This window comes from Bombus pascuorum, chromosome 16 (genome assembly GCF_905332965.1).
Source record: "Bombus pascuorum chromosome 16, iyBomPasc1.1, whole genome shotgun sequence".
NCBI classification, from domain to species: domain Eukaryota; kingdom Metazoa; phylum Arthropoda; class Insecta; order Hymenoptera; family Apidae; genus Bombus; species Bombus pascuorum.
The window spans coordinates 745,170-769,210 of record NC_083503.1 but is presented as its reverse complement, the minus strand read 5'-3'; the positions used below and the strand labels follow the sequence as shown (position 1 = coordinate 769,210).

Below are 24,041 nucleotides of genomic sequence, written 5' to 3'. Positions count from 1 at the left end.
GCGTCGTGAAATTCTTCTTTATATGTATCTGTAGATAACCTGTAGATAAGAATCTGAATTAAAAAGTTTGAATTTAAATTTGACATGGATTTTAAATTGAATTGAAGTACTAAGATGAAAAAAGAACCAATAAAAATCACATGATTTATTTCTTAACCATCAAATGTCATTTAATTTGATAAAGATCTTGTAACAATCTCATTTACCAAACTGATTGATAACTACCAATTCATATTTGTTATTTAAGATAAAAGCTATAATAACGGACATTCAGGCTATTAATTCTAAAAAGATCATTCTTACTTATGAATTTTTCAAATAAATTATTAGTGCGATGATGTACAAAAATATTCTTTTTTTCTTTTTGACTACATTGTTTTTACTTTTTCTAAAATACAATATGAAATTATTGAATGAGATTTCATTTTACCCAAAAAATATTCATTATTTAACAAGCAACATATCTTAGCAGTATTTTCAATGGTAAACACTCTAGTAATAAAGGGCGCTGAAAAAGAAATGACTCTACAAGCCAGAAGGGCCATCAAAGTATCCACTCGATGTAACCGAACAACCGTGAGTGGAATGTCCATTTCATTTCGCAACTCTAATTTACTATACATAGTTATGAAACAGAAATTTCTCAAAGCAAATCGCGACGAGTGCTTCGTTACTTTTGCAATGTTAATTAATTTACTATTGACAAGAAAAAAAAGGAAAAAAAAAAGAGCAGAAAATTCCCGTGTGAATTATTTACGCAACACTACATCACTCTATGCACTCAGATTTATATGTTCGCAACACTAATAACGGTCCAGTGTAGCCATATATAGCAGGCTACTGATGAAACTGCATCTGATGATCCAGGAACAGGAACGTGCTTCCACAGTACAGTGGAAGAAGATTGGGCATGACATAGGCGTAATACTACTTTCAAAAACGCGATCGTTCGTCAACGCAACTCTAACTAGAAAGCTAATTAAAATAATCGCGATAAAATACCGAAACACTAATTCTCAAAACAAAAATAAAATTGATATTCATATAAGAAGAAAAAGCTATTTCGAATATCGTATTAAAACAAATAGCAATACTATAAAATTAATGAAACGTTAACACTTGTAAACATAACTTTAAACGAAGGAAAAAGCTTTAAAGCATACAAGAAAAACTCTAATATGTATTAACTCTGTAAAAAATTCCGACAATTTATAATAAAAATTGCTAAAGACAATCGCGATATCGTAATTCGCAATACTAAAATAAACGCGAATATCTTTATTTCGCAACGCTAATTCAAACCGTAATCAGTACCTCGCGACACTAATAAAAAGCCACGAAACTTTCCGCAACTCTAATTCAAACCGTATTTAATTTCTAGCAACGCTAATAAAAAAACCGCGATTTGCCCAATGTGGTGGAGGGTCGACATATAGATCGGCCAAGACAAAAACAAACTACAACTACAAATACTAAAAGCGAGCATAGTGACAAAGTAGTAACAATAATGACTTCCCATGCCCTGGATTACCCAGAGGATGGGGAGCCATTAGTAGTTGCCCTCTTGAGTGACAGTTTGTCGGGCCTCTTCGGCTTATAGCCTCTTCTTTCTTCGGGCGCGATGCCCGCTGAAACTTAAATCTAGCTCGAGACTTTCTAATCGGAAAACAAAAAATAACTTATAAAGGTGAAATAAAAATATAAATCGCGGAAGCTAATTCAAGCGCGCATGGACGACCAACGATCGTAGCGATCGCCGTCCGTTCGCATGTGCGTGCTCGAGCGATAAACGTTCGTTTCGAAACCTCCGTTCGCGACCACGACCGCGATATTCGAAAAGTCGATAGGCAGAGCTCAAGACAAATGGTATGCTCCATTCGTGATGTCAGCTTCACCGTCGATTTTTCAAATGAAATTTCCTGAAACAGGTTGGTCACGCGAAAACGCGCCTACCCGACGAAAGACTGTGCCAACCTGCCCGGCCCTACCTACTTATAGTTAACATTCATACCAGAAAATATACTACCTATCCTACCCGGGAATCTATATTTAAAATCTGAAAAATAGCAAAACAAGCACACCAACACATTCGCTCCACGGTTCTCACACATAACCCGGGCGCAAAAGGCCTACACTAGAGAGACGTCCCGGGACGCCTCCGACACCCGAGTTTCGCACACAACATTCACACTCTAATGTACGTACCATTTTCCTGAAATCGACTGACGATGGCTAGCGGCCATTGCGTAAAAGTATCATGTATATTTGTATTTCAATTTTAATCAAATATTCATAATCGCATATATAATATAATCATGTATATATCATACAAAGAGATAATTTTAATAGATCATTGTATCTTAATCAATGTAATTATCGTTGTAATTTAATACGTTGACGTTCAAATTACTACTTATAATGCATTGTACGTATATAGTAGCATTGTTATTGTTAATCGTAATTGGATTTACATATCTGTGAAAATTGTAATGAATAGTAAAATCGACGCAATTCCACAGCCTAACCACACACACACACAGTGGAAAATACGTCGTGCACGACACACTAACGCAACGTCAGTCGCTAAAAAGTAATTAAGCTTATCAACTAGTCATCATGCTCATTGCCTTTCTCCCACTCAAGTAGCACCTGGGCACGTAAATGAGGTCCTGGCAATGAACATGGAAAGGGTTAAATCTGAAAATCCTATGCTAAAAGTATGATTAACAATTATATTTTGCATCTAAGCGGATAATGCCATCAAATTTGATCTCAATTTCAATAATTTAATTAAATTAAAAATTATTAAATAAATTTAATTAACAAATAAAAATTACTTTATTCTTCGTTCTATTTTATTAATTTGCAAATAATATATGTATCAATGATTATTGGCATATTAAACTGGCATATTAAATAGAAATATCCTCAGGCGATTTCTTTATCAAAACATATTTTTGAAATACAAAGAAACATTCAAAACTTGTTTTGATTCTGAAATCTACCTGTCGCGAAGTGTCTTCTTGCACATGAAATTTGATACATTTTAACGGACAGACAAAATAAAACTTTACTCGTGCTTTCATATTTCATATTTCACATTTAACGGAGATTATGCTGAATATAAAACTCAAATAATAAATTTGTTCTATGCTATCGTAAAATAGAAGGTAAAGATTAAATCTAAGCGTTAAAATAATTTTGATAATAGTCGAAATTTTCATAATAACGAAGTCTGAGGGAATCAGACTTCTCCACTATAAAGTAGTTAAACAAAATCATTTCGTTATTTACTTGAATATTCGTACATATGTTTGTACAGACATTTAAGATTCATAGTTACATTAAATACACATCATTTGATTATATAAATAGTCATAACGACTATGTATCATTTGTAATTTTTAATCGTATATACATACACATTAGCAACATTATGTGCTTCGTACAAATTCCTTATATTGTAATATATAAATGTTACACTCGTACATTAATGCATTATTTTCAATATTTAAAACCGCGATGTGCAAGAAAACCTATCCTGAGCTAATAGATAAAACACAGAAAAAATATGTTACTACTCACGGGTATTATACCCGCGGTCACTATGCTCGTCAAAAGTTCTACGTAATACAACTAGTCACCCGTGTCGATTCGGACCTTTCATCCTACGACATGATTGAGTGACCAGAGGAACAAAAATGCATGCGACTCACCATTAGATGCGAAGAACAGGGTCGTCGATGCTCTGGTTGCCCAGGAAAAGTCATCGTGAAGGCCGTCATCAAGGAGGAGGAGGAGCCATGCAATTCCATAGAAGAAATAAAGACTGGAAGAAAACTGTAACAAAACATGGAGTATTATAATTTGTTCTTGGAGACAATGTTGATTATTTGAAAAATTTGAAATAATGAAAGATTAATCTCCATTAATATCTATTCTATCAAAATTTTAATGGCAATATACAGCTCAGGAACGACAAATTTAAACTTGTCAATTTTTCAATCAGATTCTATTTTTTAATTAATAATAATTATCGTAAAATATAAGGAATAAGAATTAAATGTAGCACAAAGTAAAAGGTTACTTACATTTTTGGCTTCTGAAGCACCATAGGAGGTCCTTTGCAAAGAAGAACAGCAAGAAGAGGAAGGAGTGACATACCTTTAACAAAATATGAATTATTATAATTTGTTCTGAAAAACGGTGATGATAGTTCGAACGATTTAGGATAATGAAATATGAAATTCTACGAAAACTTGGAACTTTAATTTTAATTTTTAATTAACGATAATTACTACAAAATACACGGAATAAAATTAATTGAAATACAATGTGCACAGATTCTTACATGCTTAAAGTTGAAGCATCGCTACATCCTTCCCACAGAAGAGGAAAAAGTGAATATTGTGAGAAACCTGTAACAAAATATTTAAAATATAATAATTATTTGTCCCTAAAAACATACTTCTGATTATTAGAAAACTTAAATCCAATGTTTTCTAAATTCAAATTCCGTACAAACTTGCAATTTTTATATAAAAATGAATTGAAATTCTAATAAAGTTTAATCACTACAAAAGTTAATCATTTTTATTATATATTTCAATATTGAAACTTTAAACTTTTATTTCAATAGAAATTAATAATAGTTCGAGTTATATACGAGTAATGAAATAAATTAAAGTGCAATATACAAAAATACTTACATTCTTGAGCTCCAGGAGAGGCTTTATCCTCTTGCGAGACCTGCGACTCTACTACCGAAAGCGAATGTTTAAAAAAAAAGATAAAAAAAAAAAGAAAATAAAAGACTAGTAACGCGTCCGCTCGTGTAATAATCGGCGAACACACTGACTCTAATTTCGCGAATGATCATTATAATTAAATTTAATGAGAGTTATGATGCTCTAAAGAATATTAAAAATAATATAACGAGCAAACACTGACTCTACCGATCGCATTGCGCGCGATCACAAAAATTCTCTGTAAAAAAAACTTTATTAGAGGGAAAGGGGAAGGGAAAGAAGTAAAACATTCTGTATCATTTTATGCACCATCAGTTTTCTTCTTCCTATCGAGTGTTTATTTATGAAAATACTGCTTTTTCAAAACTATGAACTAATTATTATTCATTTAGCACACACAACAAAATACACTGTAAAAATACATATCAAATCTCTATGAATATTGAATGTAATGCACCCAATTTCCAAAAGTTCTAACTCTAAATGTCCGTTATTAGAGTTTCAAATGCACTTCGCAGTAATCAAATATGGCGTACCTTTCTTTTTAGTTAAACATATCTGCGCAATAGGCAAAAAACACGATGCGCAGAAAATATTCAAACCTATCTGCGATAGTATCTCTTTCCGAAAATAATACAAATTATTGAAAAGAAATGAAATGGCAATATTATTGTAGAAAATTTGCTATAATGCAGCAAAAAGTTATTTTTAATTTCTCATTTAAATAGAACTTTAGAGAATCTACGTTAATGTTAAACAGTAAAGCAATTCGTTTAATTCGATTGCGATAGAAAAATAATTTAATATATCCGAAGTAAAAAGAAGTGATTAATCTCACTTATCTTCACTTTAGTACTCTTAATAAATAATAAAATACTAAAAAAATATTACCCAATAAAAAAAGAAACAAACGTATAAATTATAAATACGTCTACCTTTATTAGAAAAAATTAAGTGTTACCATATCTGCATGAACAGCTATCGGACTGATTGTAAATCACCACCCTTTCGAATCTGATGCCTTCAGGTTTTTCTCGCAATAAAGCAATTATCTGCACAAAAATCGACCAAGACAATGAACCAAGATATTAAAATAAATGTATAGAAAGAACAAATTATATCAAAGGGAAGCAATAATCAAGGCATTGTATAAAATTGTACTAGATTATGAATATAAGATGAAAGAAAGAAAGATACTCACCGTTTTGGAGCAACGACTTGATGTTGCATATTGAATTTTTCATATTTACGACAAACTCTCAGCAGATGCTTCCTTCTTCCAACATGTCACCGCGCGAAATGCTGTAATTTCAAATTTTAGTTTAAAAATGTACCATCAGAGTGCACTTGGTTCAGGAACGTATCACGTTCCATTAGTACCCGCATACTACCTTGATTTTCTTGAAATTTATTTCGATATTCGTTTGTTTATATGGAAATACAATAAATCATGTTAACATATTGCGGATTAATCGTTTTATTACTTAGTTATACCCAGGATATAGTAAGGATATAGTTAAATTACTTTTCTCTAAACGACAACGATGTATGACAACGAGAATTTTCGTGATCAACCTCAAGCATTATTAATAAACACGAGAGTTCTCACGAACGTGATCCATCTGCAATATGTTAAAATTATGAATATGGAACTATTTAAATTAAGATTCTTGCCGTTTTGAAGCAATGACATGTTGATGCGTATTGACTTTTCCAAATTTATGACTTATGATGAATTCTCTGCTTCCACTTTTCAATAAGATGCCGCGCGAACTGACGTAATTTCAAATTTTAATTTCTATTTTTCCCACCAGACTGCAGCTAACTCAGGTACGAAACTATAGCACAATCAGAGTACAATATAGTCAGGCGTTTTAGAGGAACTACTTCAAGAATTTCCTCACTATAATAATTGATTGGTCCTCGAAAACATTTGATACTCTTTGAAGCAAATCGGGGAGCATTGCCGCTTTTAATTGTGCTCATATGAATAATGGCTACATAATCATACAGAGTACGTGAATACACGGTTTTATTATAAGTGTAAGCAAATTGTACAATAAGAATACCAATTTTTAACAATATTAACAACGCTTGCACATAATTAGAAATTCGCACATTTTTTCATCTACTTACACACATTTATGCTTAATTTTAAGTTATAAATAGCAATATGTATAATATAGAATTTGTACTTATAAGTGCCTACTTTATGAAATAAAATTGTATTATATATTATATATTATTTATTGTTGTATATGCTTCCATATTATTTGAATATATTTTTAACGTTTAATATGTATTTTAATCATTCTGGCTACCAACGATGACTCATTTTCCGCGGAAGTATCAAGCTAGACCGATAACATCTTGCGTGTATGATTAGACAAAGATTGAGTCACGATTAATTTCGTTCACTTTACTATTTTAAAACATCGCGATTCTTTTACTTCTTATTTTACGTGCTTTATATAAGTGTATCTGAGTTTATCATTGTTATCAACTGAATTACTGTAATTGATACTTACAGCTACTTGTAATCAAGTATGTATACTTCATAATATCAGATTCAATAATCATAATAATAGAATACAAGTTTTGATATTAATCATAATTTAGATTATAATCTACCTAACTCTTTTACGATTAAGATTAAATAAAATTACAAAATCTGTAGATTAAATTTAAATGTGATTCAAACACGAATATAATTTTATTCTTTTCACAATTAATTTTCTTACTATATGTATATTTCCATCTTTTTTAATGAATATTAATTCGTACAATAAATGTTTACGAAAAGTTTTATGATATTTAGACTTAACTAAATAGCATAATTGGAATAAAATCATTTAAATTTCATTTCATGATTGTATTATATTACAAATTGTTTGAATAAACTTTAACATGATTTTATATAAATAAATGTTTCATTCTTGCAGGAAAAATATAAATAAAATAATTAGCTGGGAGCTAAGGAAATTGACCTTTTATAAACATAACAAAAAGTTATATAAACATCTATAAAAGTATAATAAGTTACATATTAAATTAAAATTTAGTTACTATTTAATACAAATGGAAGGTAACTGTGAAGACAATAAAGTATCTAAGCCAAATCCTTGGCCATACATGAATGTGGGCTCCTTGACCATATCATTTTTTACTAAATTGGCAACTGTTGGTTTTATTTGGAGTTGGGGATATCTAAACTTAAATATAGCGTGGTTAATTGCACCAATTGCTTTGGTAGCATGGAAAACAGAACGCAGGAAAGACAACGAATTAAAAGCAATTACTGCCCAAGCTAGTGTTATGGCTAAAGAAAAAGAACTAATAATGAGTCGATTGGATGAATTACCTTCTTGGGTTTACTTCCCTGATTTTGATAGAGCTGAATGGTTAAATAAAGTATGGAAGATCTTGATATATCATTTTAATCCTTTAAGTTATTAATATATAATATTTCCTTCATATTCTAAGGTTTTGTACAAAATTTGGCCAAGTATAAATCAATTTGCTCGTGAACTTTGTAAGCAAAGTATAGAACCTGCTATAGTAGAAAAATTAGGAGAGTATAAGGTAAAGGGATTTCAATTTGAAAGGCTGGTCTTAGGTCGTATTGTAAGTACACTTTTATATTCACAATAGTTATCTTTATTTTTATTATAAATATATCAATATTACAACTAATCCTTATATTTTATTGCAGCCTCTAAAAATTTATGGTATTAAAGCATATGATAAAAATACTTCGAGGAATGAAGTCATTGTGGATGCAGATATTATGTATGTATTAATTATTTGTGTGATTTTATTAACTTTATAATATTTTATATAATTTATATAACTTTTTTCCAATTATTTAATTTTATAGATATGCTGGTGATTGTGATATTACTTTCTCGGTTGGAAATATAAAAGGTGGTATTAGGGATTTTCAGGTAAATACTATTAAAAGATATATGTTTGGTAATATATACTGTTTACAAGCTTTACTAATTTATATACGCAATTAATTTTTAGATTCGCGGAATAATTAGAATAGTTATGAAACCACTATTACCTGCAATTCCTATAGTTGGAGGTGTGCAAGCATTTTTTTTAAATCCACCAGCTATTAATTTTAATTTGGTTGGAGTCGCGGATGTTCTCGATTTACCTGGATTTAAGTAAGAAAAGTTTGGCAATAAATAAATTTATGGTTTATCTCTTGAAAAGAATAATTAATTAAATATTTTTTAATAGTGAAATTTTAAGGAAAACGATAGTGGAACAAATAGCAGCCTTTGTAGTATTGCCAAATAAAATTGTTATACCATTGAGCGAGTCAGTGCCAGTTGAATCGTTAAAAATACCAGAGCCTGAAGTAAACTTTTCATTTACAATATTTAATATCTAGATGTTAATTGCTGATGCTCAATCATATTCAGCATAATATAATTATATTTCTTTCTTAGGGTGTTTTAAGAATTCATGTAGTAGAAGCAAAACACCTTATGAAAAAGGATATAGGAATGTTAGGTAAAGGTAAATCTGATCCATATGCTATTATAAATATTGGAGCACAAGAATTTAGAACAAAGACTATAGATAATACTGTGAATCCAAAATGGGATTTCTGGTGTGAGGTATGCATAATATCTTTTTTTAACAAATCAAATATTGATAATATTTAATGCATGTGCTTTGCTATAATATTTTCTTGTAAGTCCTTTGAAATTTCAAGCACATCGTCTTTTATGTGGTAAGAAATATTATTTTTTAGATAGACAGAAGCACATGATATACAATAGTAGACATGCATTATCAAAAGACATTAGACAGAACATTTTGAAATTTTTTCATATTATTTCTGTTCCTTGGTCGTATTACGATCCATTGTCATCATATCTATAATTTATTATTTTATTATCTTTTTTATACGTTTACAATCCCGTCTCAGTCAGATGTAAGATGTTGCTGATCTAACACATCAATGCTTTTTTCTCATAAATCAATAAACTATAATCGTTAATACATTTATATGTATAATTTTGCTTGGAATTGTTTGCTTAGAAGTAAATATAAAATAATTCATGGATAGATCGGAAGCATCTTAGTCCATATCAGTCTAATTTAATTTCGTATTTTGGTATGTATGTATGTATGTGATGTGCGATGTGTTATGTGGGATTAGTGTGCCGTGACGTCAGCCATCGCTCAACAAATGACTGTGCTGTTATGGGACTATGATGACACCAAAGGAGATGAAAGTCTTGGAAGGTATGGGAATAAAGTAACATATATTTTCATTTTTTTTTCAATTTTATGCTCAAGGTAAGCTGTATTATAAAAGCTAATGAAAAATTGTTTTAATCGTACATGTTACGTTTTTTATTTAATTATAACTGAAGATAATTATTATTTAATTTATCATATAATTATCATCTATATGTTTCTATTGTATATTTTGATCATATATTATTGTATATTAGATCACATCATATATTAAGGGTATTATTGCCATATTTGCAAATTAGAAGCATGTTGGTGGTGCATTTTGGTATTTTATCATTTACAATTTTTGGTTTATGAGTGGTGTTTGAATGTGTGTTAGTTTACTGTGTCAGCAATCACTTAATGCTTGCTATAATGTGCAATAATAAATCTGTAATGAATCTTTTAGTATTAGAATAAAATAAAATATTTTACTTTAACAACATTAATTATTTTTTATTTTGTTTAATTTAATTTAATTATTTGTTGTTTAAATTAAAATTTTTTATTTTAATTATATTCATAGTCATCCTATGTGGCACATATTTACTCAAAATGATATATATAGTACATTTATATTTTATATGTATCATAGCATTTTCACATTATGATTATATTGGCACAGGCTGTGGTCTGCTCATGCCTAATGCAGAATATTATGGTGTTTCTTTGGGATAGGGATGTAGTAACCATCCCGGGTATTCAATATGGTGACTTCCTTGGCAGGTAGTAGATGCATTTATAGTATAATATTTAATAATCTAACAAAAATAGTGAACATTAATTAACTGAAATTATTGCCTTACTTGTTATAGATCTTTCTTCTCTCCCTGCCATATTAATATGAGTCTTGTATGTTAATATAATTTTCTTCTGAATAATTTATAAATTTATTCAACTTTAAATAGCAACAATATACTGTGCTATGATATACTTACAATGTGTGCCATACATATGTATTTGGTGTGTTTACTTTTATCAAGTGTCATGGTCATATAACAATTTTTATGATTTACATTAATTAAAGTTTTCTTTCTATTCTTTTTTTTATAATCATAATTAGGAGTCATTTTATGACATTATTATATTATTTCATTTATTTGCATTATTTAGTATCTTTATGACATAAATTACTTTCCCAAGTTTTTTTTTACATATATACATATTAGTTAATCTTGTAATGATAATATCTTCTAATTTTGAAAACTTGCTTTTAATTGTATTTACTAATTTTATGGGAGTGATTAGGTGACTGCATTTGATAAAATAAAAAACTAAACTAGATTGTGTGATGGCAGTTTATAGTGGAAAAGAGCTTGGGAGCCTATTACAACACGGTGGCTGCCCACCTTTTTGACAAAGACAACGCTGGTCAAGATGATCCACTTGGCAGGTATTGCTACTTGTAGCAAGTACAGGCATAGAACGTATTTGAAATATTTTCTACAGTTAGCTTAGAAGAACGTTCCTTGTTTAAAAAATTGTAAAGTTGTACTGTCATTATGGTGCATGTTACTGAAAAAGATGTTTAAGAAGACATGGTAAATTTATATTATAAAAATAGTGCAAAATATATGTGCCCTTTGCAATTACAGTAAAATAACAATTTCTGTCACCACGTTACTTTTTTCTTTTCAATTATTGTTTTTTTTTTTTTTTTTTTTTTTTTTTTTTTTAGAAATCAATTTTCTTATACAATAAGGTACTGCTTATATGATTATGAATATATAATTACAGAAATTTATTGCTTATTTGTGAAACGAATGTTAGAAATTTATAATGTATGCTGTAATTGCATGACTGCTTTATAATGTACATAAACTAAATTTCATAACTATATACTAATCATCATTCATCTGTATAAATAGCATTGTAAACAAAATAGTAGCTAATTTCCTATACTTTAAGTAAAATATATAAATTACTAAATGCACTTATTTTGGCACAATATAGGGCTACTATCGAAGTTAGTAGAGTGAAAAAGAAGGGAAATATTGATACAGTAAGTATACAAAACAGTAGCATTAAGGTAGTAATAACTTTTCAGTAATAATAAAAACATTACCTTCTAGTGGATTTCATTGGAACAAGCAAAACATGGTATGGTTCATTTACGTTTAACATGGCTTCAACTTTCAAAAAATGTTGCAGATTTGCAAGATGTATGTATTTTTAACAGAACGTAAATATTTATATAGAATTTATAAAATAATATTATAAATGTATGTAGGCATTAATCGAAACTCAAGAACTCAGAATAACATCAATGAGTACAGCTCTTCTTATACTTTATATTGACTCAGCAAGAAATTTACCAGTAAGCATAATTGATCAATTTTAAAACAATAGATTTTTGTTTAAGAGAAGCAAATTAAAATTATTGAATTACAGTGTATTCGAGGTAATAAGCAGCCTGATGTTTATCTTGAAGCAAGTGTTGGTGGAAGCACAAAAAGAACAGCTACTATATTACGTTCTTGTGATCCAGTATGGGAACAAGGTTTTACCTTTTTAGTGAGCAATCCACAAACTGGTGTTTTACATATAAAGGTTATTTATTATTTTTAAAAATATTTTCTTTTTACACCCTATGTAAATTTTACATTTTATTTATCTTAATTTTTAGATCACAGATGAAAAGACTGGTGTCATAGTGGGGGAAATGAGTCACAATATTTCTTTACTTTTGAAACAGAATAATCTTGAAATTACACAACAGCCTTATGATCTGCAAATGGCCGAAGTTGATAGCAAATTAATATTATCCATGTCACTAAATGTACAAACTCCTCGAACTTTTTATATTGATACATTTGTAAGCAATAAGTACATTGTATTTATGCACTTAATTTCATTTGCAGATTTTGAAATACGAAGAACCTGAGCCTACTTCAGAAGAAGATGACGACGACCACGATATTAATCAATTGAATAAAAGAATCGAACGCCAAGAATCAAATATCAGCACGATATCAGCTAGTCGTAAGTCTATCAATAATTACTTATCTTTCAATGAGATTTAATAATCTTATATAATTTTATAATTCTACAATCCTTTCTAGTTCCAGCTAGTCCATTGAAAAGGCAACCTTCAAAAGAGTCTGTTAAGAGTTTAACACACAGTACTGGATCTGCTGCCATAATTGTACCTGAAGAATCAGGTACAGCAGAGGAGGAATTAATCGTCATTGCTACTGATCAATCTTCTGCTCCTGTTGGAGATCAACAGTTAATTCATAGGAATACAAATATGACATCATCCGCGGGTGAAGCTAAACTAGGTCGAATACAACTGTCTCTACGTTACAGTGTACAAAGACAGAAGCTTATAATCGTTGTACACAAAATAGCGTATGTAATTAACAATGTGAAATTTAATTTAACAATGTGACATTTAACAGAGTGTTAACGAACTTTTTACTGTTACAGTAACCTACCTCTACCACAAAATGATCCGCATAACATACCAGATCCATATGTAAAGTTGTATCTTCTACCTGACCGTCATAAGGAAACGAAACGTAAAACAGCAGTAATAAAGGATAATTGTAATCCAATATTCGATGAACAATTCGAGTATGTTGTTTCTCAAGCTGATTTAAACAGTCGCACATTGGAGGTATCAGTATGTACTCAAAAGGGTTGGTTGTCGACCGGAAGCAACGTAATGGGACAAATTTATTTAAGTTTGGCCGAAATTGATGTCACAAAATCGTCCACAAGCTGGTACGATATACAACCAGAGACTAAAGACTAGAAGTTCAAGAAAAGCAAGTGGAGATTCGAACAGTTGTTTATATGTTTCCGAAGACAATCTGTTGAATTTCCACGATGCGAGTTTTCGAGACGCTGACGTCTATAATCACGCGTTTAAACCAAATTCCATCATACTATAAAGAGCAGAAAATTTTCAGAAGGGTTTAACCGATATGAAAGTTCTGAGAAAGTGTCAATGAGTACAGTACGTCTATTATCTATTTATACTTGGACCGTCCACTGTCGTAAAACTTGTTTAATTTCGTAGTTACCGCGCGCATGCGCGCCTTTTCCTTTTATATTATGTTATCTACGCTTATAGAATATTTTCGTCGCTAACAAGTGCCAGTAAAACAATTTATTGTTGCTAGCATCTGCATAGTATACGTGTAATAGTAACTTTATGCATATTACGACTATACACATAATATAACATCTGTTATTCATTAAACATGACTTAATCTTTTTGCACAGAGGTTTATTAATAATGCCTTTAAATGTGTTTTAAATTATGTTTGATCAATGGATGTTCGATCTTGCTTTTATTACGCTTAACTTCTTATTAAATCTATTACCTCATTTACTACATACTTGTGATTTATTTACCATTGATGCATTTATATCATTTGAATAACGAGTTGCCAATTAAATAGTATCATGATCCGTACATCATGCTCTTAAGTAAGAAAAGTAATAACAAATTATAGACAGCAGTATCGTTCAAAACTCATCATTAACATAGGTTATTACGAATCAAACTAATATATAATATATACGTGTTATTATATTTATACCAGAGTTTTTGCTATATTGTATATTGCTATATATTATATAAATTTATGTTTCTGCATATACTGGTATAAAATGTTACCAGTGTAATATTGCAAATTGTTGATGATAATAAAATATAAATATATATATATATATATATATATTAAAGCTGCAAGTAGCTCGAAGTTCTTCTTTTCTCCTGATGAAATCAACCGAAGTATCTCCAAGGAAACACAATAATATCAAATAACAGTAACGGGTATTCTTACGTCGATATCAGATACGTAAAGTGTTTCCCCGTAAATCGGCTACTAACTCTTCAGATGTATCATATTTATTAATCCAATTTCCGTCGGCGGTAAAATGCAGCGTGATCTCGTACTTCCATGTCTACCAGGGTTTAGTTTCGATAAAAACGTAAGTCATTTTTCTTTTATGGTCTCATGACACTTTGTATTTAATTAACCAATATATGCATTGGCTAAGACATAGAATTTCATGAAATAATATTTATATTATTGATGAGCATAGAACATACGCGCGTAATACATTACAATATAATACAAAAAGCGCTTGATGTATGTTCTTGTTTAGCTTGATCGAACAAACTTTGCCAGGAATCAACACTTTACTAAAATTCACGATGGAGTTTATTATTTATCGGAAAAGTTTGATAAAGGCGATCCGATTCGTTATCCGTCGATTTATGCTCGCGGGGAAGTTCAAGAACTGCCTCCTTGGATTGCCTATGATGGCCAAGTACGATCATTTATCTAGAAAACTAGACAATTAATGTCAATGACGTTTGATAATTCAGGCGTTGAAAGATAATTAGACAAAGCAGATTAATTTATCGAATATATTTATAGCGATATTTTCTATATCGAATGCACTTTTCAGAGGTTAATGTTCAAAGCATTCTTTCAAGAAACAGTTAATGAAAGATGGAAAACAGCTTACCAAATACGCGTAGTAAATATCAGCTTCTTTTTGGAAGATGGAACGATGAAAATTTCTGAGCCTTCCGTGGACAATAGTGGTCTTGAGCAAGGTTCAACGGTGCATCCTCTTCGATACTTTTAATTATTTAATATATATTTAATCTGTCAAAGTTTTATTACTGAAAGATGAAACGCGTGTACCTAGGTGTCTTGTTAAGGCGACAGAGAATTCCAATGCCTGATCCAGTGAGATACAGATACTACGATATAATAGATCTAAATATCGGCAAAGAGCCGGAATTATTTGGGAGAGTATATAAGATCGTAGACTGTGACAAATTTACCAGACAATTTTTAAATCGTATGGGAATCGCCGTGCCAGATCCGATAGAAATACCAAAGGATCCTTATTTGGAACTTCATAAGCGAGTAAGTACAATAAAAATAGTGTCCGACATAATTATGATTATTTTGCTAATATTTTACTTACAATGAAACATTGAAAAGAATATTCTTTACCTTCGTTTGCATATATCTTTACTTTTGCACACAACTTAATACATACACGAACATTATTTTTTATCGTAATGTATGTGTTTACTTAAAAAGAGATTTTACCGTAAAACGTGGAGTTTCAAAAACACATAACGTGCATGGAAGTCTTTAATTCTATTTTTATACTTTAGGAACCAACATTTTTCCAACGTGATCTATATTATCACGAAATGGGATTCTCCAGTTATCTAAAAGCTTTAATCGACGGCGGTGCAATTATTTTTCTTTTATTATTTTATTATTTATAATACACGGTCCTCGTCTATCGACTTAAGAAGGGTTTCCGGCCTTGCATCTGTTCGTTTACATCTGCAATTGTCTGCTTACTCTACGCTTTAACTGATCGAAATAGGAGACGTTTCCGAAGAAACCAAAACAGAAGGTGGATACTCGCGGCGATTTCTTGAAATACGACAAACAAGTGCTTCGATTCTACGGCTATTGGGATGACACGGATAATCTTTACGGCGTCGTGCATGATCTGGAAATTTACTATTACCTAGCTGACAACACGATGGAGATCAAAGAGAATCTGCCGGCGAATTCCGGACGAGATTCCGGTTCCACGTTTTTACGACGTATGCAAGTTCCTAAAGTAAGAATTCGTTGTACCGGTATATGTGCGAACTCGGAATTCTTGCCTAACGCGGTACTTTGAGAATAGGATAGCGCAAATTGCAGCAAATTTTCACAGAATGATTCATGTAACAATTAAAAAGGCATAAATTGACGGTCGATGTATTCTCATTGTACGGAATAATTGAGTTCGCGAGGTTACAAAGATGCAAAAACCAATTTGATTTTGGGGTATTATTTTGCAAAACTACGAAAAGATTATTTACGTATCCAAAGATTGCAGGCAGTGACTCGCTGCTTTTATATTCTGTTTATAATGGGATTTAGTTTCGCAAAACTTGTAACTGGAGGGATTAATGAACGGGCATTCGAATATAGATCTTCTCGGAAATGGGCTCGATCGGAACAGGAGACGCTTTTACTATTTTGAACGTGATGGGAGACGATACATCCCATGGTTATTACACGATAGATCCATTGAACGCTGGAAAGGTTCGTAGGGAGTATTACAAAGAAAACGAACTTAGTATTGGCGCACAAGTAAATATCTTCGGCAGAATAATTGTCATAACAGACATGGACGCTTTTACGAAGGAGTACTACAGGTAAAATATCCAAAATAAATATTTAAAGGCGAGATAGTGAAGATGTTAGAAATAGATAAAATACTGTAAAATTAATTCATTTTAATGCGTTAAGATACATTCTATTTGTTGGGGATTATTTTAGAAACGTTTAGAAATAACTTGGCAAAATTTTATGTATACATATACACAAGGTGTCCAGCTATAGGAGGCCACTTATCATCCTTTTAGTGTTCACGGTCATTCGAAGATCATAATTCAGGTATATTCATATTTTCTTGTCTGCTACAAGATGCAACAAAAAAAAGTACGCGTTTCCTACATAAAACATAACTATGACCTAGAAAAAAAAAATTAAAATATAAAAAGTAAAGAAAGAACTTCATTTAAATTTTAATTTTAAATCGTGCTACAAACATTGCAAACAAGAGAGACATCGAAGCGGCCTCCTTCAAGCTGGTACATCCTCTATATTTATTATACGAGAATAAAATTTCCCATAAAACATCTCCTGATTTCGAATCATCGTCGCTAATAACCACTTCTGACGCAACGTTGATACTTACGTAAAAAGCGTAGAAAAGAATGTGTCACGTAAAAAAATGTTCCTTGTATCGCATCAAAGGAAGAAATACGGTCTGGATGACTTCACGCCCATGGAAAGACCTCGAAATGTTGGCGAGATTTGCGTGAAAGTGGAAAAATACATTCCACCCTACAATGGTTTTGGGTCCTACGAAGATTCCCTCGGCAACTGTTTCAGCATGATACCGCAGCCACCTAAAACGGATGTCGTTAAGTTTCTACGTTACGACAAGTGAGCTTGAGGCGTGATCATGAGTATTAGAATCTCGCGAGCACCTTTTCTTCCTCTTTTCCTCTTTCTTAGACAGGGCTTGGACAGCTACGTTTTGAGATTCAGAGCGCAAATGATATCGAATGTACCGGCTAATCAAGACAGACAGTTCATTATAAGAGTTTTCCTCATGGACGATACGGTTTCTATTTTCGAATTGGCGAGGAGAAATTCAGGTGAACAGTTTTTTAAGAAAATACTATTATCGAAATTATCAATATCAGATTACGAAGATGATACCAAGTCGGAAAAGCTTTTCTCCCTTCTCCTAAAAAAGTTTGATGTTCGACACCTACGGGGCTGTCTTCAAGAAGTCGTCGAATGTCCACAAACCAAGTACCATTATACATATAAACGGCCGTAGCCTGATTATTAACATTGGTTTCAGTTTAGCGCCTCAACATCGTTTCCTTATTGATTGCATGGGTTTTTCACGTTATTTGCAGGCTTTAGACGATGCCTGTTCCAGAAGAGAATGCCGATGATGTTACCTAATCAAGAGATATTTGTAAGCAAGAAACCGGATTATTACAAGCCGGAGGATTTTTATATTGGAGCACGTCCTAACTTGAACGGTTTTATCTTCGAAATTACTTCGGCCGACGTTTATGCTCTTCGTTACATGGAGTTACATTGCGATAAGGTGCAATAATTTATACGCGTCTCGCCTTTTTTACCGTTCCACGCTGTCCCGAACTTTAGAATATCGGATTAGCGTCCCCTGACGAACTCGGCCGGGCAAGCCGTTGAAATATGAACGTTTCGTTTGTATTCCGATTTTTCAGTTCGCCAAAGCTAACGTCAAGTTAATCGTGGAAAAACTGCGACAGACATTGAAACCGGTTTACAAAGAATTCCTACAGCTTTGCGCGCCAGCCCAATCAATCGACGGGGATCTTCGAGTCCTGCCGTACGAGAAACTCAGGTAACTCGGAAACGTCACCGTTTTGTTTCATTCAATTACCTATGAGGCGAAAAACGAAAGTATTCGAACGGCGTGACAGGAAATGATTCGTCACGCAAAAATCAAAAAATCCAATTGCAATTTGTTGAAACGCACGCTACTGCTGATTACGAATTTATGTGAGTCAGAGCATGCGGGTAAGCACGACAGGTGTTAATTCAGTACACTGAAATAAGAAGAAAACTTGGCATAAACATACGTCCGATACGACCACCTTTTCGAGTTACTTATTTAGCTTATTTCGCGATGCTAGACGTTACTTGGATCAACGACTTCCTGGAAGATGGATAGGTCGTGCTGGTCTTATTTCCTCATCAGCTCGCTCTTCGCACCCGGACCCATTCGATTGTTAGTTACGGGAGCGTTTAAAGTGTCCTGTTTATACGACGTCGGTTGACAGTGTCAAAACTCTTCGTCAAAGTCGCCGACGAATCCGTATAAGCTGTTGGAACAGGTTCCACGATCTACGATGCGACGCGTTCACGCTGCTACCGAAGCTGCAGCTGACTACTTGGAGCGATTTTCTGGGTGGCAGCTGAGCGACTATCACGACACGAAACATGCTGTTACTCGACAGCAAGATCACATGGACAGTTCGTAGGAACTCTTCTTCTTATTTTGACGCGCTGAATCAGCTCTTCCCATACTCCCCACATGCTCTGATCCACCAAATCTACATACACAACATTTATATCGAAAGGTATTCGAAAGCTGTCTTTTAGAGTCCTTGCAAGCCCTCAAATAGACATCTTAAAAGCACGATCTAACGCGCTACTAATCTTTTTAAATAAAAATGTATTATATAACAGTTTCATTACGTCACCAAATACTATACTATTTATACTGTACTATTACGATAATTTCATGAAAATTCAGGGAGATCTTGGGCAAGTATATGGAAGGAAAAATAACAGAGCACGAAATAATCACGGTCGCTCGACACTATTCGTCTCACGAGAAAAAAGAGTTTCACACTAGGGAATACATAAGGTAAGCAATCGTTGTTGGTAAGATCGATTTAACATAGTAAAAATAATAATTGGACGTTTAACAGACAGTTAATGCATACGGAACTTTTGCGAACTTTGTGGAACGATCTCGATCGTTTGGAGGAGGATCTACATCATTGGGACAGAGGAAGAACAGGGTTCTTACCACGCGATACGTTGTATACTACGCTCCGTGCTGCCAGAATTCCAGTCGACGTGGAACTTTTAAATTCTATGCTTGATCAGTACGTATATAAGCGGAGATGTTGCTGCAAAAACCAAGCGAGTCCAGATTTTAAAAATTGCGGGAAATTGGATAAAACTGAATTAAATCTTTATCAGTTATTTAAGTCTTTATGTATTTTATGTACATTTCAAGCAACTATACTAACATTTTGAATCTAAAGAGACATTAGTGTGACAAGTACACCGATTTCCCACAATTTTAAAGATTCGATAAATTGGAATTATATATATAACTGTACACAATAATACTACTTACCAATAATAATATAGCATTCGTAAGAACGAAGAGGAACAACTTGACTACAACGACGTTCTAAAATTTATCAACGTTAAAGTGGATCCTCCTCCACCCGCGCCGCCGATAAACGTCAAGGTATTTTTTTATCGTTATTGTTTCGTGCACATTTTCTTCTGCAAATTTGACAAACGATATTACCTGGTAATGATGCAATATGTAATAGCCAAGTTGAATTGTACATTGTTTAGAGATGCAAAATAATATTCATGCACTTTTAGGCACATGAAATACTATTTCAAATAATTATTTGTAATTCATCTTAAATATTCATTTCAAATTCATTTACTATATTTTATACAAACATTTTTCTTATATATATATAGACGAACTAAATATTATTTCATTTAAACAAACCTTTTTCAATAATTATTTCCAATATGTTTCGCTTGAAATATATTCAGCACTGCAGCCAGTATAGCCATACAAATTTTCTGCAGGAAGTACGCACAACTTTCACGAGTTGCTCTATCTATGACCTGAAACAAGATTCTCTTTGCATTAATCTTTTAGTTTAGATTATTATCTCTTTCTAAACTTGAAAATTCATCTAGAAAAATGTTTATGTTTAGAAAGAAGATAACACGTGAAAATAACAACAGTTATTCCCATAATTAAAGTGGGTTTTCCCACGTGCTTTGCTTTTTTCCTTCTTGTTATGACAAGAACGACAGAAATTTATTAGTTACCTAAGCTATTATTCATGAATGTTTCAGACTGCACTTTGGTGGGCATCAGAAAAGGAACCGGACTGTGGAGCTGGTATAAACTGGTGTGTTTTCATAAAAGATTTAAATATTGTCGATGAAGAAACGAATTCAGATGAAAGTTCAAAGTCGCCAGAAATGCAAATCACAAACTGCAAAACAAACTATTGAATATTCTTAATATTCTTATTCAATATTGAATATTTTATTCTTATTCTTATTGAATATTCTTATTCAATAATTCGTCATTTTTGCAGAATTTTCGTTATAGTCAACAATGTTATATACTTTAAAGATACACAATTTAAATTTCCTATAACGTATTTTCGATCATTTTACATAATTATACATTTACAATATCGCTCATAATTATTCAAACATCTTTTGTACTTTGCTTCTGCCATAACAGTTGATAAGTGTTATTAATTTTAAAAGTCAAGTATTATATTTCTAATTTTTCATTCTCAGCTCTTGAAATTCTTCTCTGACAGTTTCGATGTCCTTCTAATAGAGGACTGAATTACATTAAGTTGCTACACATTTGAAATACACGCGCGATACCCGAATCTTACCAAATTTACAAATTAATAGAAAATTCGTGAGAATTGGAAGCGATATTTCTCATTTCCTCTTCGAAGTCGTTCGAATAATTACGTGGAATTTTGTACGTTATACTTTGATCGTAATCTGTAACAATTTTTATGAGAAATATATTTTATATCTATATCAATTGCATGCGATGCAACGTATCGTGCAGATCGTAATCAAACAAAACGTGTAACGATCAACAGAGGTGAATAAAATCTGCTTCTCCGTGTCAAGTGATATTTATTGTAGAATATAATTTTCAATACAAACTACGTCGAATTCAGCGAATTATTTACATTGCGACTAATCACGCCTATGTCTAACATGCTGCTAACGGTGTTGTCTGGTTTTGTGCCTGTGTACCAATATCAGTTTTTCATCGATGTTATTAATGTCTAATCTTCCCTCGTATCTCAATATTTTGGAAAATGTTGACTAACAACACTGGTGTACTATACTCGCAGCGTATCAAACACATAAATTTCAATAAATAGTAGACGAGATAAATAAGAGTTTCATCGAGTTTCCTTTTAACATTAAGTACTTTCTAATCCAACGTTTTCGTCATTGACGATTCGTTCGAGTAATCCATCACCAGCCTGATTCGTACATTTTCCACATTTTTCGATATAATTACACAACGACCTCTAAAAATAACTACAAGTATGCGCTTCCAATCGCGACATCCTCCGATCGTTCCGAATTATCGCGACGATTAATCACACCGCGTAAGTTTCATGTTTTTAAACGCAATGGACAAGTTTGTCGTTTACAGAGTCGCCTGTGAACAGTTTACACGAATTCTTGCCATTTGAGCTTGATCAGGCTTCGATTCGAGATTCCTACGAATCCGTGCATTCATTTGCACTCGTACGTTTTCATAACTTTCCTGCATGTTTTGCATTTGACGTAACAGCAGCTGATGTACTTGCAATCGCATCGCTCTAAAACTTCTTCCGTTTTCGTCACGTGTCCTCGGCCGCAACAAAGGTACTCGCAACCTTCGTATCCGGTACTGCTGCCATTGCATTGCCTGAAGCGAGAAAATCAAACGTATTAGCGTCGCTTTACATCCTAAACTATATTAGATATGTATATCCCAAAAGTATTTTTCGTTTTACAAGGAAATAATAGATGCACGACGTTCTCTATTTTATGTTATTCTGTATGAATTACGATCTCTGTAGTTCTATCGGAACAACGACAATTGTGCGTTTATTATTTTCTTACGAAACGAAAGAAGCTATTGGGACAACCCAACACTTTTTTTCAAGCAATTCCACTTCGCTCCATTATATCTATTTATATCTTTTCCATTAGATTTATACGTTTCATTAGTAGCTTGTAATTGTCACGCGTTTGATTTAATATGTCATTACGTTTATCATATCATTTGTTACCAGTCGATTAAACGCGCTCTAATGTCACGACATCGGGTATAAAATTGATATTTTAATGTCTCGACAGATATCATTGCACGCGTATACATGTGCCAATTAAATTACGAGCGAGGAAAACAAATTGTCGAATGCCGTTTGCTGGGAAAGGAAATAAAAATACGTAGGATATCATTGAATAGAATACGTAAGTAAGACCGTATAAATTCTTCGAGGACTTTAAACGAAATCGTTAACGTCTCAATATTACCGGTTGATTGCCCGATCGTCGATCGCACTTCCATAAAGATGCGCAGCCTGCGACACATTAAAAAGGGAAAAAGTCTGCCAAGTCACCTGGCATGTTGTTGCGGCCCACGTGTTTTTACACAGGCGTAGTGTTAAGAAAAAACGATTTCGAAAAGTATACGGTGAAATGGTCGAAGGCGTCCCGTAATAAACATTCACCACGCCTACTTTGTATAATTATACGGAGGGTTATAATTACCGGTTGTAAGCTGTAACCGGCAGGCCGGTCAGTGATGCCCAAAGAAACCAGGTACTATACATATATTAACCGGCACAGATGAAATATTAACATGTCCAGAACTAGCATCCGATTAGCTTACGAATTGCTCACCAGTTTGGCTCAACCGTTCCATTCTTTTCTCTTTTTCTTTTTTTTTTTTTTTTCCTAATCGTACATAGAGAGAAATAAAAAGAAATTAACGTGTTTTCTACGGCAGAACTACACGTAGGTGAGAGTAGTATAGTACCGACCACTCTAAGCTTTTGTGCTACGAATAGAGCTACACTTGGTGGAAGTGGAA

The 24,041-nt window shown here is 32.5% G+C and overlaps 3 protein-coding genes and 1 long non-coding RNA gene across 13 annotated transcripts in view; 2 read left to right on the top strand and 2 right to left on the bottom strand.

The window, feature by feature from the left end:
• The first annotated feature begins 6,598 nt into the window (after nt 1-6,598).
• LOC132915037 (extended synaptotagmin-2) lies at nt 6,599-14,712 on the top strand. Of its 4 annotated transcripts, none has more exons than XM_060974658.1 (17): nt 6,599-6,762; nt 7,691-8,159; nt 8,232-8,372; nt 8,461-8,537; nt 8,626-8,692; nt 8,775-8,920; nt 8,997-9,117; nt 9,209-9,379; nt 11,306-11,400; nt 11,961-12,009; nt 12,080-12,169; nt 12,238-12,324; nt 12,399-12,557; nt 12,634-12,786; nt 12,869-12,989; nt 13,070-13,358; nt 13,437-14,712. In XM_060974658.1, the coding sequence occupies exons 2-17, from the start codon at nt 7,827-7,829 to the stop codon at nt 13,762-13,764; spliced, it is 2,427 nt and encodes an 808-aa protein (XP_060830641.1). In that variant the 5' UTR covers nt 6,599-6,762; nt 7,691-7,826; the 3' UTR covers nt 13,765-14,712. The 4 variants fall into 4 exon arrangements, with proteins under 4 accessions (XP_060830641.1, XP_060830640.1, XP_060830639.1 ...); XM_060974657.1 differs by having other exon boundaries at nt 6,599-6,791; XM_060974656.1 differs by lacking the exon at nt 6,599-6,762 and adding an exon at nt 7,072-7,292.
• LOC132915047 (uncharacterized) lies at nt 14,107-20,620 on the bottom strand. Of its 2 annotated transcripts, XR_009659761.1 has the most exons (5): nt 20,502-20,620; nt 20,166-20,268; nt 17,757-17,970; nt 15,495-15,610; nt 14,107-15,315 (listed from the first exon to the last, which is right to left on the bottom strand). It is a non-coding gene; the product is annotated as an uncharacterized LOC132915047 (long non-coding RNA). The 2 variants fall into 2 exon arrangements; XR_009659762.1 differs by lacking the exons at nt 20,166-20,268; nt 20,502-20,620 and adding an exon at nt 18,052-18,185.
• LOC132915039 (EF-hand domain-containing family member C2-like) lies at nt 14,812-22,072 on the top strand. Of its 2 annotated transcripts, XM_060974663.1 has the most exons (14): nt 14,812-14,951; nt 15,129-15,293; nt 15,435-15,585; nt 15,681-15,904; nt 16,383-16,625; nt 16,985-17,211; nt 17,816-18,007; nt 18,080-18,222; nt 18,493-18,689; nt 18,832-18,971; nt 19,887-20,000; nt 20,065-20,244; nt 20,516-20,618; nt 21,257-22,072. In XM_060974663.1, exons 1-14 carry the CDS (start codon nt 14,898-14,900, stop codon nt 21,416-21,418), a joined length of 2,295 nt encoding a protein of 764 aa, XP_060830646.1. In that variant the 5' UTR covers nt 14,812-14,897; the 3' UTR covers nt 21,419-22,072. The 2 variants fall into 2 exon arrangements, with proteins under 2 accessions (XP_060830646.1, XP_060830644.1); XM_060974661.1 differs by lacking the exons at nt 14,812-14,951; nt 15,129-15,293; nt 21,257-22,072 and adding an exon at nt 20,981-21,091 and having other exon boundaries at nt 15,534-15,904.
• Nucleotides 22,056-24,041, bottom strand: part of LOC132915045 (protein Wnt-11b-2-like) — a 30,341-nt gene continuing 28,355 nt past the window's right edge. For all 5 annotated transcript variants that reach the window (XM_060974679.1, XM_060974678.1, XM_060974680.1 and 2 more), the window contains one exon: nt 22,056-22,868. In XM_060974679.1, coding sequence (XP_060830662.1) covers nt 22,694-22,868 — 175 coding nt within the window. In that variant the 3' untranslated portion in view covers nt 22,056-22,693. The remainder of the gene's footprint in view (nt 22,869-24,041) is intronic.